Here is a 15,001-nt window from a genome sequence, read left to right as displayed (position 1 = left end):
TTGCATTTTTTTTTTTTTTTTTATAATTTTATCAGTGAGAACAGATTTATTAAGATGTTGCAAGATCTTAATGAACATAAGTAATGTATGCCTCTCCTAGCATTGTGTAAATACTGCACAATGGTGGAAGTTGCCAAGGAATGTGAATATTGCCTTGATTCTATTTACAGTGTACATTAGGCAGGTGCTGTTTTGCACTTGCATGCCTCAATTTATAAGTAGGTCTGAATTACGTGGTCTCTTTCACCATATGTGCTGCAGTTGTTGGTGTGACACCATATAGCTCATTTGTTTTTGTACAGAGCCCAAGATAATAGCAGCAAAGCTGCTTCTTTAATTTCACTAAAATACTTGCGCATATATCATTAGAACCAGAACAAAGCTCTCGACAGAATGGCTCATAGGAGCAGTGTCAGTTTAGTGTGTTGCCACAGGGGAACTGAGTGTGTCCTGACATGTCTGGATAACATGGAAGAGCGGCTCATTGTAATGTGATAGGCTTAGCTTTGTTCGTGTTTTTGAGTGTCCTTTTGACACTGCTAATGAGTGAGAATATAAAACGATACCATATTGACAAGCTTGGTCTACTCTCCGAGTAAATTGCAAAAGTTATTTGAGACGGCTGGATAATTCCTCCCCCAGTGTTTAATTGCTAGTATGAAAATTTGTATTCATTTTGTAGGCTGCTCTGGGTCTGAGGCATAGATTGCACACACTAGACTTGCAATGTGCCCATCCTCCCAGCTAACGCGTCTGTTGACTAAGTGGATGTTCCTGAATTACAGCCCTTCAGTCTCAGATTGCCACCCACATCTTATTGAAAGGGTGAAGGTTTTAGGGAGTGTTACAAGCTGCCAGTTAGAGTGATGCAATCTCTCATGTACATTGTATAGATTGGAAACGGCTGCCTAGGAATAATCAAGCAATTAATGTATTGTATAACAGCCTGCAGTGGGATTGCTTTTTTTTTTTTTTTCCCTTTCCCCCCGCAGACACACAAGTTGTCAGACATAAATTCTAAGTCATTTTTCACCACAGCATGTCATAAAAATTGTTCCCTCTACTGTAAGCCAAAATAAATGTTAAAAGTTTTATAATTTGCATACTTACTGAGCAGGCAGGCACTGTGTGTATATTATAAATTAGTTACCTTATGCCTCACACAGTCAGAGGAAGTGAAGGGCCCAGCTGTACTAGAACAATACAAAGGTAAAATTTAACCTTAAAGTGTAGGTTCACGTTTCACAAAAAGGCTGCTTAACTAACATCATACACCCTCACCAGTCCCAAACGACAACTCCCGGTCCCCTACTGTACATGCATCTGTGAAGTTTGCTTACATCACCCAGGTTTATGGTATTGTCTTACCTTACCAAAGGGGGAGGGAGGGGGTCCAAATGTAAGTTTGGCCCCATTTTCATCCTGTCCTGCCTTCTGGTCACAGGTCCCAGAAGACACGGGGACCATTCAGTTGGATTCAGAATAAGCTCAGGTAATGGTTATGGCAGGGGCTGAATTTTTTTTACCTAACTGCATAAAAAAAACTTTCTGCCTTTTATAATCACTTTAAGCATGGTAAGTAGATCTTCACCTGGAAGCAAACAAAGTAATAATAAAAGGACACTTGCCTGTCCATTTATCCTGTGCTATCCTCACCCGGGCCAGTTCTTTGTCGGTCCATGGGTCCCTGGTGCCAGCATGTTAACTGTGGAAAGCTGACTGTGACTCCTTGCGGCTTCCCACTGCACATGAGTGAGCCACACTTTGTGAATGTTCCCGCAGCCTTCTGGCACCTGTGATACGTTTCCAAAGGCTGCGAGCAAAGAGTGGCCTAAATTTCTGCCTGGGTGATTCGTGTGGAGGTGGTCGTAGGTATCGGATTCCCCCCCCCCCCACCAAAAAAATTCTAATTTGCCAAATGTGGTTGGTGGGAGGGGGTGGATATAAAGTAGGACTTCTCTTTTATGGTGAAGTTGTGCTTTGTTTTCCAGTAGTAGAGAGGGGGATAGTTTAGGCTACAAAGGCTTCATATTTGAACTGAACGTCTGATGGTTTTACAGAACTTTAAGCATGTCTACAGGTGTTTTTACATGCATCTGAGGCTTGATCTTTTTATCTTATCTTTTCATGAATAAAAACTGTTGTAAAAATGGGGGTCTAGAAGTATTTCTTTGTTACAGTATGTTCAGTTAATTCCTTGAGTCTCATTACATTGTATTGCTTTGTCTTTCATCTTTAGGGAGAGTTCTGCGTGTTTATCACAAACCTTTGGTAACGGTCTCTAGTGCAACGGATTCCTCTTGGACCCCTTTTCACACTGAGGCATTTTTCAGGCGATAAAGGGCTAAAAATAGCACCTGTAAAGCCCCTGAAAAATGCCTCCCCTGCAGCCCCAATGCGAAAGCCTGGGTGCTTTCACACTGGAGTGGTGTACTTGCAGGACATTGCAAAAAGTCTTGCAAGCAGCATCTGTGGAGCGGTGTATACACTGCTCCTCCACAGCCCCTGCCTCTTGAAATGAATGGACACCGCTGCTAAAGCGCTTTTGGACGCATTTAGCCCTTTCTGCGGCCGAAAAGCGCTGCTAAAACGATGGTAAAGCAGACTTGTGAGAGGGGTTTTAGTGTGTTTATTTATTTTTTATGCTGTTAATTACGTCTCGATGGATGTGACCCATGTCTGTGTTTGTATTCTATACAGTTCTTTTCTTCAATTTGTATTACAATTTCTAAAGACTTATTTTTTTTAAGTGCATTGGTTAAATGTACTTATTCAGCCTGATCTCTTTACATTAAACTTAATAGCCCTCTTAATGTGGAAGTGCAGCTTGCATTGAAATTTCAAGTATTGATATTGCTGTCCCGCTGGCTCAGGCAAAATGTAATAATCTGTTCTCCCGGGCTTTTCCAGCATGAGGGCTGTGTTAACCATGTAATGGCATAGTGCTTTAAGATCTTGTCACTTAATTGAATTAAAACTTGCAGTCCAATTTATGGAAAATGAATTTTCCGTTCCTTTTTAAAGAGGAAGAGGTTCTAAGATTAGCCTGTCTATAAATGGTTATAAAAACTGTCCACCTTCTAATTCAAGCACTAGATGTCGCCATGGTATCTGCTCCCAACTTGTATGGTATGTGTTGTGTTTTTTATTTTCCTTTCATACACAAAGTCCAAAGATTGTTCCTTTTTCTCAGTGAAAATAAAATGATCACATAGACTTAAAACATGATTCACTTGAAGTTCTGAACGTCACTAGCTAAACCTGGACAATCTAAAGAATGAAGTGGCGCCATCATATGTGAGGGGCAGTGGTCCGTAAGTGCAGCAGTATTTATGTTCAGCTTGCTTGCAGGGGAGCTGAATTTTGGACTGATGCGCAAGTAAGACACTTTAAAAGTTGTGTTTTTACAATATACACCCATAGTTGGCACATAACTAGCTGAATTTCATGTTTCCCGTCAGTTTTAAATAGTTTGCTTGGCCCAGCTTGGTCCAAACACCATTTCTTTCACTAGCTGCTACTGCAACATTCAGTACTGTGTATACTATAGCTAGCTTGAGCTACCGATACAGTGCTGGGTTCTGGCTGTGAGACGGACTTTGTCTTGCCCTCAGAACAAAAATGCATTGAGTTGAGCGGCACTCATCCATTCATAAGCAGGCCTTTGTTTTATAAATGAGGCAGGCGGGCTAATGACCTCACAATTTCCGCCTTCGCCTGAAGCTACATACAGTACATATATAGCGCCGGGAGCCGCTACAGCAGTTGGCGAAGGAAATGTTTGGTTTGGGCCGACTTAGTCCAAACAAACCATTTAAATTGAGAGGAAACTCATAGATCTGCTTTAAAACGATTGAGCTTTTAGATTAAAAAAATAAATAAATTGTGGGGGTATTTGACTGAAGTGCATGCTTCATTTTAGTACACACTTACTGGTAAACATTTAATGCTATAAAATGTAGTACTAGGCAAGCATTTAGAAAGTGTAACAAAATATACCAGAGCTATGCCCTCAAACATGTGATAAATACCCCAACTTCTATTACTCCTTTTTTCTCAAAACATTCAACCCCTGTGTAACTGTATATGGCCTTTTATTTCTAAGTAGAGGTAAAAGAAAATCGATACAAATAAGTGAACCTGAACACAGCCAGGTTCTCTTCCCAATCTTATCTTAAAGCGTAATATGTTTTAAAATGCAGGCTTTTATTGAAATATTAAATGTGCACTACATTTAAAATCTTTTGGGCAGCACTTTTAAAACCAGCAGCCACCTCCGTACATGGGGAAACCCCTGATACTCCCAGGTTCACGCTAATTTCCTACATCAACCCTCAACGCGTTTAATCACAAAGACTTTCTAAGAAAGGCAGCCTTGAATGTGGCTGCATGACCTAGGAAAGATCCTTTCCAATTTTGATTGCTATGGATTAGAGTTTATTTTATTGAATAAGATTGGCCCTTCAGGCCAATGGAGAAACTCATAGTAGCCTAACAAATATTTTTATTTGTCTAATTACAATACATTTCCTGACTGAGCTCATTTGTGTTGTTGTGTTTTAATCTAATACACAATTCACAGGACATATTTAAGATGAAATATTTTGGATATATTGTAGCGACATCTTAGTTTTCTTCTATTTCAGAGTGTTAAGCTACCTTTTTCAACATTATAGCGTTTCTTATCGCCTACTGTCATATTAACCTGCGTAATATGAAGTGTTTTGTTTATAAACTTGGCAGCTTGGTGCTATATTGAGCACCATTTTGTGTCTTTCTGTTCTCCTGGAAATGTGCTTTATTCCCTGTTACCTGAATCGATGGTTTTCGGCTGTTCTCTGGAGAAAAAAACATTTGTTAATCCAATGTGCCGTGCATACCAATTAGTCTTGAGCTATGATTATGCTGTCTGAATGGCACCAAGCATCTTCTCTTTCCCTTACCTTCGCACTACGCCGCTTACTTGGAGATTGGGAACTGACGTTCTCTGAGATCTATTTCTCCTTTTGATTCATAAGTGTCCCCAGGCTCATTCTGACATATTATTTTTCTAGCTGCTCAAATCTTTTTTTGGAACTTGTGTGGAAGCTTTATCTCTAACTCCTCATTGAATAATTGACCTTGTTCCATGCTTCCTACCCACAACAGCCAAGTTCAAAAGCAGAAATAACTTGCCCCAGAGATGTTATATTGTATACTGAGAGCCTTTTTAAACCTTTGTCTGGTCTACGGAGGCTAAACACTGGTTTAGAGACCTGACAAACATTTCGGGCTCTGCGGGCAATACACAAGTGAGTAATTATATAAATTAAAGCTTCCCATACCAGTGTCTTGGTAGTTGCACTCTTCAGAAAAAATGTTTCATAAGGAGTGGGACTTACAAGAAGACCCTTAAACAGATATCCAGCAATGACTTCCTTTTGTAGTCTTTGTTCAACGGTTATGTATAGTTCAGTTCCATCCAGTAAGAGCTTTCCCCTGTCCACTAAATACTTGATTAGCAATCTATCTTTACCTGTAAGCATTTTGTCCCAATGTACAGGCACATTAGTACTACAATCAAAGAAAAATGCAAAAAGATGGTATACATTAGTCTTCACACCACCTTACTATTCAAAGACCAGTTCAATCCTCATTCTAACCTGTTTCACTGAAGCAGTGCTTAATATTAAAGTAGAACTATAGGCAAAACCTATTTTTTTTTTTTTTTTTGAATCGAGCAAAAGGGGCGGGTGTTTTAACCCCCGTAAAGTTTTTTATTTTTGCTATGTTCTTCCCATCGGGGCGATTTTATCTTCACATCCTGTCCAATAGTCACAGGAAGGGAGAGAAAATCCTTTAACTTTTCTGGGGAAAACCCAAAATTTTGGATTTTTTTTTTTTGTTTTCTTTCACTGATAATGGTAAATGGGACATTTAGAGGTTGGATCTCCCTAATGGGGACACCGACAGCAATAAAAACTGAAAGATTTTCTAATCCATCTCCACTCCATCCAGAACTAGGGTAAAAAAAAAAAAAAAAAAAGTTGCTTGCCTTTAGGTTATACTTTTAAAGCTGAACTCCAGGGTTCTGCTCGGTTTTTGTTTTTCAGATTACCCCCTCAGCCACTATAACACTGATACAGTTCAAATACTGTATTTGTAATCTTTGATTTTTGTGATCCGTTGGTGTAGTAATGCTAGAGAGAAACATTACTGCTTCCATGCTGCGAGAGAAGGACATTCTGCATTGCCACATGTCAAAGCCATTCGACTATAAAGAACTATATGGAATGGAAAAAGCAGGAAGTGGTGTAAGGATGTATTGGCGGAGCTGGGGCTATGCTGGGTGGGGGCTGAGCTGACTGCGATAAATTCTGAGATGGGGATGGAACTGGAGTTGAGAGAATAGCAGAGCTGGGTTCTAATGTTCGCCAGTGGGCAATACAGTCTGGGATTCTTGAACTCCAAGAACTATCCACTGCACTTGCACAGAATTGGGAAGTTGCTAAACCGCTGCCTGTTTGGATTGAGGGCACAGGGTCCACCGAGGTGGGTAGGGGCAGCATTGAAGTATAGACACTCTACAGAGAAATTGTACCATTAAACATAGATATTTTAGTGCAGGAATTCTTTTTCTTTTCTTGGAATATCTTCTCTTTGGTCTTGTGGGCAAATTAATTTCTGTAAATCAGGGTTTTGAGTCTCCAGAGCACAGCTTTCTGTAAGGAAAGCTACAGTGGAGTTAGTACCTAGAGCAACCATTTGGCTTTTATTTGTACAGCTACTTGTATAAGTCCTGCATCATAGGCATTTCCTGAAGACACTTGTGAGATTTGTTTGTTTTCTCCAATGTTATGGTATTCCATTGCTTGTTTGAATGTGTTATGGTGGTACCATTTTATCAACCTTGTCTTCTAAAGTCTGCATCCCCCCCCCCCCCCCCCCCCCCCTGCATGCTCGGCTATACTTGGAGTGCTGCATATATTGTTTAACAAATTGGAAGTGGTCATTTTCAGCTTATTTCATAATGTTAAATGAAGCATAGAGACTTCTGTCCAACATGTCAGTTTCACAGTCTCTCCAGTGGAACAATTTGACATCTTTTTCAGACCATTATGAATAATGTTCCCTGCTGAATTATGTCACCAATACTTCACTTCATTAGACTTTCAGAATTCTTTTATCAGTTCTGCAGCTTGTAGAGGAAAAGTGACAGATCGAAACTGTTTGTAAACCCATATAAAACAAAAAACTCTTTAAAGGGGGGCAGTTAAATGCTACGTTCACCCTTGGTAAAAAAAAAAAAAAAATTATAAATGCACATGAATGTGCAGGTAAAGTGAATTTATTTTACACAGGAACCCGTAAAGCATTGCACCCACAATCAAGAGATTGTGGTTACGGTGTGAATTTTCCTTCAGCCATTGTTTTACAGCGATCTCTCCATACAAGCAGACAGTTACTGAGCTGCAGAAGATATCAATTGACTACAAGGGGCACTGATCAGCGCAGAAGACTGGACTTAGTTTTGTTGCTTGGCCTTCATTAGGAGGTTTCTTTGTGGTATAAGCAAAGTAAGCAATTACAACTCTATAGAGCATTAATGCTTTTACTAAGCAGAAAAGACTGCACATTTATCTTCAGGAAAAAAACCTTCATAGCATGCAAAGCATAACAAAATATGCATACAATATACACATGCCTAGGCTATCTATCCTTCCTAACAACAACTAAGCATGGACCATGTATGTGATGGGCATAAGGATACTAATTGGCTACTTGGATTTTATGGTGATGAAATCTTCTAATAGCTCCTTGCTCAATCCAGCACAAAACATCTGTTTCCTCCTGAAGTCTCAAACAAATCTGTCTCCAAAACAACTGTTGCTCCATTGTTCCTTCGAGCACATGGCTTGTTTTAAGTCCTATCCCCCTCCCACTATTTCTGATACATCCATATCCTGTAGCCTCACTTCCTGTGCTAGGCTTGTAAACCAGTCCAACTGGTTCATTTGCATATCAATAGGGGGGGCTTATCTTCCAAACACATGTAGCTAAAATCGAATAATTCGTACATCTAATCTATAAAAAAAATCACCAAAAATAGCTATAGCAACACAGACTTGTAGTTTACGCATGCACAGATCACCATGAATAAATGAAGCAGCTGTGCAGGTGGAGGCCCGCACAGCCACACAAATCTTTAAACGCAACAGCAGCTGCAGGGAGAAGAACCCCTACTTGGGTGGGAAAGGGGCTCTTTGGGCGAGGGGGGTAGAGATAATGGGTGCATATTGTGCCCTAAATATGGGTGTAACATGTTGATAAAGGTGAACCTAGCCATTAAGTTGCGGCTCAATGGCCTATTTTTATCGCCCCCCTCCTCCAACCACAAGTGTAAATGAGCCCTTAGTGAGAGGCATGAGCTGAACTGTGCCATTGCCTGGTTTGTACTGGCTTTTCTGTAGTTTTTTTTTTTTTTTTTTTGTGTAAACGTTAAACATTAATTGTGCTTGTAATAACAAGGACCTTAAAATAATCACGCCTTTTTTTATTGTAGTATATTCTCCTCTAAGATATGTAATTGTTCTATTGTTCTTGTATGATGTTGTGCTTTGCAAACACAGCAACTGTCAATAGATTTTACAGTGTCATTTTGGCAGCGCGAGTCAAGTTATTGAGCAGTGAATGCAGAATTGTAAACCTGACCTCAGATGTCTTTCATGGCTTTGTGTGCGTTCATGAACAAACTGTTATAAAATAAAATAATTTTTTAATTAAAAAAAGTTTGTTTTGCACAGTGTGACCCTGATTGTCTTCTGGGGTCTTGCAGCTCTTCCTTGCATTGGTATACCCCGAGAGGAGAAGCTCTCTCCTGGGGGGTTACCTTGCGGGCCCGCCTGAGTCCAGCATTTGCGTCTGTCTACACAGAATGCCGGACTCGGAGGGACCCCCCATTGACCGCGTCTTTGGATTTGATTTACAGCAATGGGGGCCAATGGCTGCGCTGCTATCTATCCAATCAAGAGCTGAGAACCAAGGGCTCAGGTGAGCTCCCTTGACCCCGGTGACAGCCAGGGATTCCCTCTTCCTGTTTTGGCTACTGGACAGGAAATCTCCCCACTCTATCAAAAATGGGAAAGAAAAACTTTTGCCTTTTTAGTTCTACTTTTACTTTACTTTTTGCCCTTTAGTAGAACTAATGGGTAAAACGTGGTTGTTTTTTTTTTTCTTTTTTCTTTCACCATCTTTGTCCCATTGCAGAAATTTCCCTTCACTTCCTGTCACATAGCCAAAGTGGAAGAGGGAATTCCTAGGGAATGAGAGCTAATGTCCCCTTTGGAAGACCCCCCCCCCCCACCCCCATTAGTGTTCTGGGGACAGCCCAACATTTTGGCTTTTCTTTTACTTTCAATGATAATGGTAAACGGGACAAATAGAGGGGGTGAATCTCACTTACTGGAGCACAGATGGGAATAAGAATGAATGGGTGTTCTAATCCATATCCACTCCAAAGTACAAAAGTTTTGCCTTTTTAGTTATACTTCAATATTCAATTTGGGCACATTTTACCTTGCAGAGTTCCTCCGTGTCACCGTCTGCAAGTTTCAGAGCAGCAGAGAAGCACAGAAATTCTGCAGACTATTCTTCAGAAAGCAAAAAGCAGAAGACTGAAGAAAAAGATATAGCCGCCCGTTACGTAAGTACAAGAAGATATCTGATGCCGTATTCATGGCAACAGAATTACAAAGTAAAGTAACCTCACACCTATTACAGTAATCCTGTGTTATATTTGTGTATTTCCTTTGTGTACTATATTTAAGGATCCTGGTTGAACGTGACTGGTGACCATACATCTTATCACTGAGAAGCAAATATGCTTTAAGGATCATAAAGGAGCATAAATATTTCCTAAGGGTGTATTTGGTTAGACTAGATGTAGTCAGGTGTTTGTTTAGTGAGATGTTAGTAAAGTTCATGTGGGTTATCTGTTTACTTTGTCATCAATATGTTGTGTGGAACATTTGTTACCTTGAACGATTTTTTAATTTATTTATTTTTTTCTTAAACTGCAGGATTTCTTTACATCAGTTGAGCTGCAAAAAGATCCTATTTAACAGATTTGATTTTTTTTTAATGAATAGATTTGAATTTATATAATGAAACAAATGCGAGTGTTCATTTCTGGTCACTCTGCACTTCACCATCATCACCGTGAATGCATATGTTGCTTCATGCACCAGAAAGTGTTAAAGTAAACCTTTCGTAGTTGGGGTTAGTGCACTTGGAAAAATAAAAGGGTTTTATATACCTAGAATAAATCTCCAGGTGCTTTCTGTGCCTGGCACGCCACACATGCCATGTACAGCCTGCCATACAAAGTGGCTGTATGCAGCCGTACTTTTGTAAACGCCCATGCTTTATTGCACTGGCATTTTCCTGTGCATGCAGAGTGCTAGATATTACCGTTTACAAGAGTAAGGCCACAGTTTTATTTTATTTTTAGGTACATCTCAATCGCCATCCATGTACGCAGCTTCAATCTACATCAGTGGTCATCAACCCTGTCCTCAGAGCCAATTAACAGGCCAGGTTTGCAAGATAACTGAAATACATCACAGGTGATATCATTTGCTGCTCAGTGATTACAGTATTCTAGCCTACATCTCCCCAAGGTAATACATAAAACCTGGCCTTTTAGTGGGCCCTGAGGACAGGGTTGATGACCACTGATCTACATACAATTTTTTTTTTTTTTTGTATGCCATTGCCTAGTATATAGATAAAAAAAATATACTCATTCAACACCTTATGTGTCAATTAAACAATTTTATAATTTCTCCTATTACGTGTCTTGTGCCTCACTCAGTCCCAAAAACCCTTTTCTTATTCTAACTTCAATCTAAGGTCCCTAACTCGCATGCATACATACATACATACATACATACTAGGGCCACTATTCACTTATATGGCAGGCTGCACGAGGCACGTGTGGCTCTCTGGACATGGGGAGCGTCTGGAAATGTACTTTAGGCTTAAAAATCCCTAAAGCCATGTGCATAAACCCTCATTTAGATTGAGCATAGGGCATCACAAAATTCAAAATGTAAAAAGGTAGGATCCAGGCTTAAAGCACAAAATATAAATGGCTATTCTTATTTGCAATAAATACTGTAAAATGTTGATCAATGGAGTATCCAATTGGTCTTTGGGGATCAGAGATTTTTTTTTTTCCCCCCGTCGGACCTAATTGGGACACATTTTGTTTTGTCTGGGTTAACTTCAGGTTTATTCTGAGGATGCAATATTTTCCACTTATTCGTTTGTCTTTTAGTTGACAATAATGTAAATATCCAGATATGTAGACAGCTGAAGTGCTATACTTTTCCAGCAAAGATGTGTGAGGACCCCCTTGCCTACATACAAGCCTATCTCCTTCTAAAGTTGTGTCAATGGCCAGTAGGCAGATGGTAGAGTTAGGACCAAACAAAAATAAAAAATTTGGATTTGCAATCAACTTCATATGTCTTTGTCTTTTATCTGCTGATCGTTTTGACATGAAGGTAACTTCTGCCTGTGTGTTTTCTTTTTGTCATGTGTTCAGTTTGCATTGCCCAGGTTTGTAGGAGGTTTAATTAAACTCCTGGGATAATAAGTCTGCAGCCACAGGTGCTGGAAGCGCTTCCAAGTCTTCTGCCTATATATTTTAGGCCTTGTGCTCTGGCAGTATGTAATTATACTTGACTGTTATTAGAATGTAAGCAGTGCTTCAAGTGTAGAAAGTCTGTTGATCTAGCTGTGAGCAGTCCAGTTTTCCAAATACCTGCAGAGCATGCTTAAACTGTTGTGACACCCAGTGGATGTGCAGCAATGTTCATGCTTATATATGCCCCTAAAGGGTAACTCCACTTTCACGGGGGAAAAAAAGGCAAAAAAAAAACAAATTGCCTATACAATTGCAAAACAAGTCATATTGTAATTGAAGGTTATTAAAAATTACCACAGAATGTACAGAACACCCCCCAGATATGTCCTATCCTGCGTGATTGGCTCACTGATTTTGCCAGAAGTCTGCACTAAGATACAAGTCAGATGTTTGGCACCCCCTGCAATAAATGTCATTTTTGGTGGGTTACTCCCCAAAGGAAAATCCCATCTGAAATTGATGCAGACCCTCCAATTTCCTCTTTGGAACCCTGCAGGTGCAGTAGCTCAGCATCTTAAAACCACACTCTTACAGATTCACTTGGCACGTGGACACACACAGCTATTTCTTCAGAATAACAAAGTAGGAATCTGCAGCAAAGTGTTAAAATCCTTGCAATGTTCAAAGTTGAGTTAATCTTTAAGTTTTGGCAAGCCATTAAGCAGTCAAAAGTATTCCTAGAGATTTGACACTAACAAATACAGCCCCAATTGCCATTAGAGCTAAAAAATCTTCATTTTAGCAGTGTGCAGCATATTGACATCTACTTACAGCTTGTTGTGCTTTTGTACAGCTGGCAATCGGCACTGTTTTGTGTTTTGAAACCAGTGCTGCTTTTGCCATATTGGTAACAGCAGATAAATGATGACTTTGCACACATTTCTGTTTTCTCTCATAGTGAATAAAACAGGAGCCACGATAATCCCCAGCCCAGCTATTGATTACCTTGGACAGTGAGTGATAGTGGTTTATCCAAACACCATTTTGATATTCAGCTCTGTCGGTTTCTTTCTATTTAGCAAATAAACCTGCAGGGCTTCAAAGCACTTTGTAGTACTAAAGTGGGATTAAAAATGACAATTCACAAAGACTTAAATAAACCTGGTCCGATAAAATAGTTGGTATGCCTTGAGAGACAGATTTTTGGTTACATTTTTCTGTATAGTTATTAGTGTGTAAAGTTACTAAATGATTGCATAAACTTTGACTAGCCTCCTCTTTTGTAACCGTGCAGTCTTACATGAAGTGCTTTCTTCCCTATGCAGGACAGTGATGGTGAAAAGAGTGATGACAACCTGGTGGTGGATGTTTCCAATGAGGTGTGTATTCTCCTTCAGTTGTAAGTGTATGTTTTAGAGTTTGTTCATAGTCATTCTTGCCATAGTGCTTTACACAGACCTTGAACTTTTACAGAGCAGTGTACTTAAAAGCATATTTTTTTCTTTTTTTTTTATATATTAAAGGACCCCTCTTCCCCCAGAGGGAGCCCAGCACATTCGCCCAGGGAAAATGGTTTGGACAAGGCTCGACTCTTAAAGAAAGACCCTCCAATAAGTCCAGCATCCATTGCATCCTCAAGCAGTACTCCCTCATCAAAGTCCAAAGAACACAGCCTGGTAAGACCAGATGTGTATATATAAAGCCTGTCTGTTAGATGTCATTTAGGGTTTCGTTAAAATGCTTGCGTTGGGGGAACACCCGGCACTACTTGCTACCAGTGTGGCGCTGTTGATTCAGAATTAAACCCCATTGCCGATGGAGGTGTGCATCAATGCAATGCATGAACATGTGTTGTAGTGTGGCACACTGTCAGAAAAGATGCAGGTACAATTTGAGCCATTAAGGAGCATTGTCAGAAATTGAATGGGCCTCTTAATGGATAAGTTTACCTTTGGGAACATGTTGCGTGTCCCAACCCCCCCCCCCCCCCTATGCAGCCGCCGCTCCCCGCTACCCTCTCTCCCTGTGACAGCAGTACGGGGAGGAAATCCCTGTACTAACTTTCACTTTTTGAAAAGTGTGGCACGCCATTCATTCCCCGATTTCTGTGAATGAATGATCTACAAGTACCGACAGCCTTTGCAGATGTCGGCTTGTAGTTTTCAATGAACTACCATGGTGCTTTGGTAGATCCTTGAGTCTCCCTGTCAGTCTGAAACTGCCTTAGTCATACAGGGCAGACAGCTCACGCAGACAAATGTTCATACTCGCCAGCACACCACGGATCTTCAATTGCAGTCCAAAGTTTTCATTGCAGAAAGATCACATCCCAAAAGATCAAGTGCAATATTTTGGAACCGTGCAGGAACCCCTGTCAGAAGAGAACCTGTTGATCCTACCAGAAATACAATTCAATCCTGTGAACTCTGCATTGTTAGCTCAAGCAGTCTTACCTTCTTTCCCATGATAGCTCAATGAACTTCAGCACACTTCCCCCTGTGTTATGGAGATAGGGATGTGTTCTGAAGTTCAAGAATACTTCTATCCGAGGGTGACAACACTGCTTTCCCTCCATAGATACCGTACAGTGAGTGAGTCTTGTCATAAGGCAGAATGTGTTTTACTGGTAGGATCAGCAAGTGAAAATAAGGAAAGGGTTCAAAGCGCTGCTGCCAGAAGCGCTTTGCAGGCACTTCCCATTGATTTCAATGGGAAGGGGCGCTTTAGGAGCTCCAAAATAGCTGCAAAGAAGCTGCTTGGAGGACTTTTTTGACACCCTGCCAGCGCAGCACCTCAGTGTGAAAGCACTCTGGCTTTCACATTGGGATTGCAGTTGTGGCTTCTTTCAGGTGCTTTACAGTTGCTTTTTTTAACGCTAGAGAGTCTGAAAAACGCCCCAGTGTGAAAGGGGTCTTGGGCAAAGGCATAATGAGCTAGTATGCACCGCACACTAGCTCATTATGAAATGCTTACCTTAGAACGAAGCGCTGGCATTAACTGGCATGTTCTCACGGCATTCCTTCTATATGCGCGGGAGTCCTCTTTTTCTAGCAAGGAGCTCTGATTTTTTTTCGACAACATCCGTCAGATGCCAGTGACTGCATGGAAGGTAAACCTCCCCTAAATGTACAGGTTTAGGAGATATTAATTTTACCTACAGGTAAGCCTCATTATAGGCTTACCTGTAGGTAAAAATGTGAAAGCGGGGCATACAATCGCTTTAATAAGAGTATATAACCTCTCAAGTTGTAATTGGGTACATGAATTTATTTTTTCTTATAACTGAAGATGTCCATACATAAACGGAATATTGAAATCTGGTATATATGTTCTTAAACATTGTAGTAAGCTGTGTTTCACTGCACAACCTAT

The 15,001-nt window shown here is 40.4% G+C and overlaps 1 protein-coding gene across 5 annotated transcripts in view; it reads left to right on the top strand.

Moving 5' to 3' along the window:
• LOC143973958 (transducin-like enhancer protein 4) overlaps positions 1-15,001 on the top strand; it is a 165,263-nt gene that overhangs the window by 103,891 nt on the left and 46,371 nt on the right. For all 5 annotated transcript variants that reach the window (XM_077474887.1, XM_077474886.1, XM_077474885.1 and 2 more), the window contains 3 exons: positions 9,563-9,682; positions 12,955-13,008; positions 13,153-13,305. In XM_077474887.1, coding sequence (XP_077331013.1) covers positions 9,563-9,682; positions 12,955-13,008; positions 13,153-13,305 — 327 coding nt within the window. The remainder of the gene's footprint in view (positions 1-9,562; positions 9,683-12,954; positions 13,009-13,152; positions 13,306-15,001) is intronic.

This window comes from Lithobates pipiens, unplaced genomic scaffold (assembly GCF_037356315.1).
Source record: "Lithobates pipiens isolate NorthernLeopardFrog02 unplaced genomic scaffold, aLitPip1_a1.2 Scaffold_13, whole genome shotgun sequence".
NCBI lineage: Eukaryota > Metazoa > Chordata > Amphibia > Anura > Ranidae > Lithobates > Lithobates pipiens.
The sequence above is the reverse complement of the archived record's forward strand: the minus strand, read 5'-3'. Positions and strand labels throughout refer to the sequence as shown.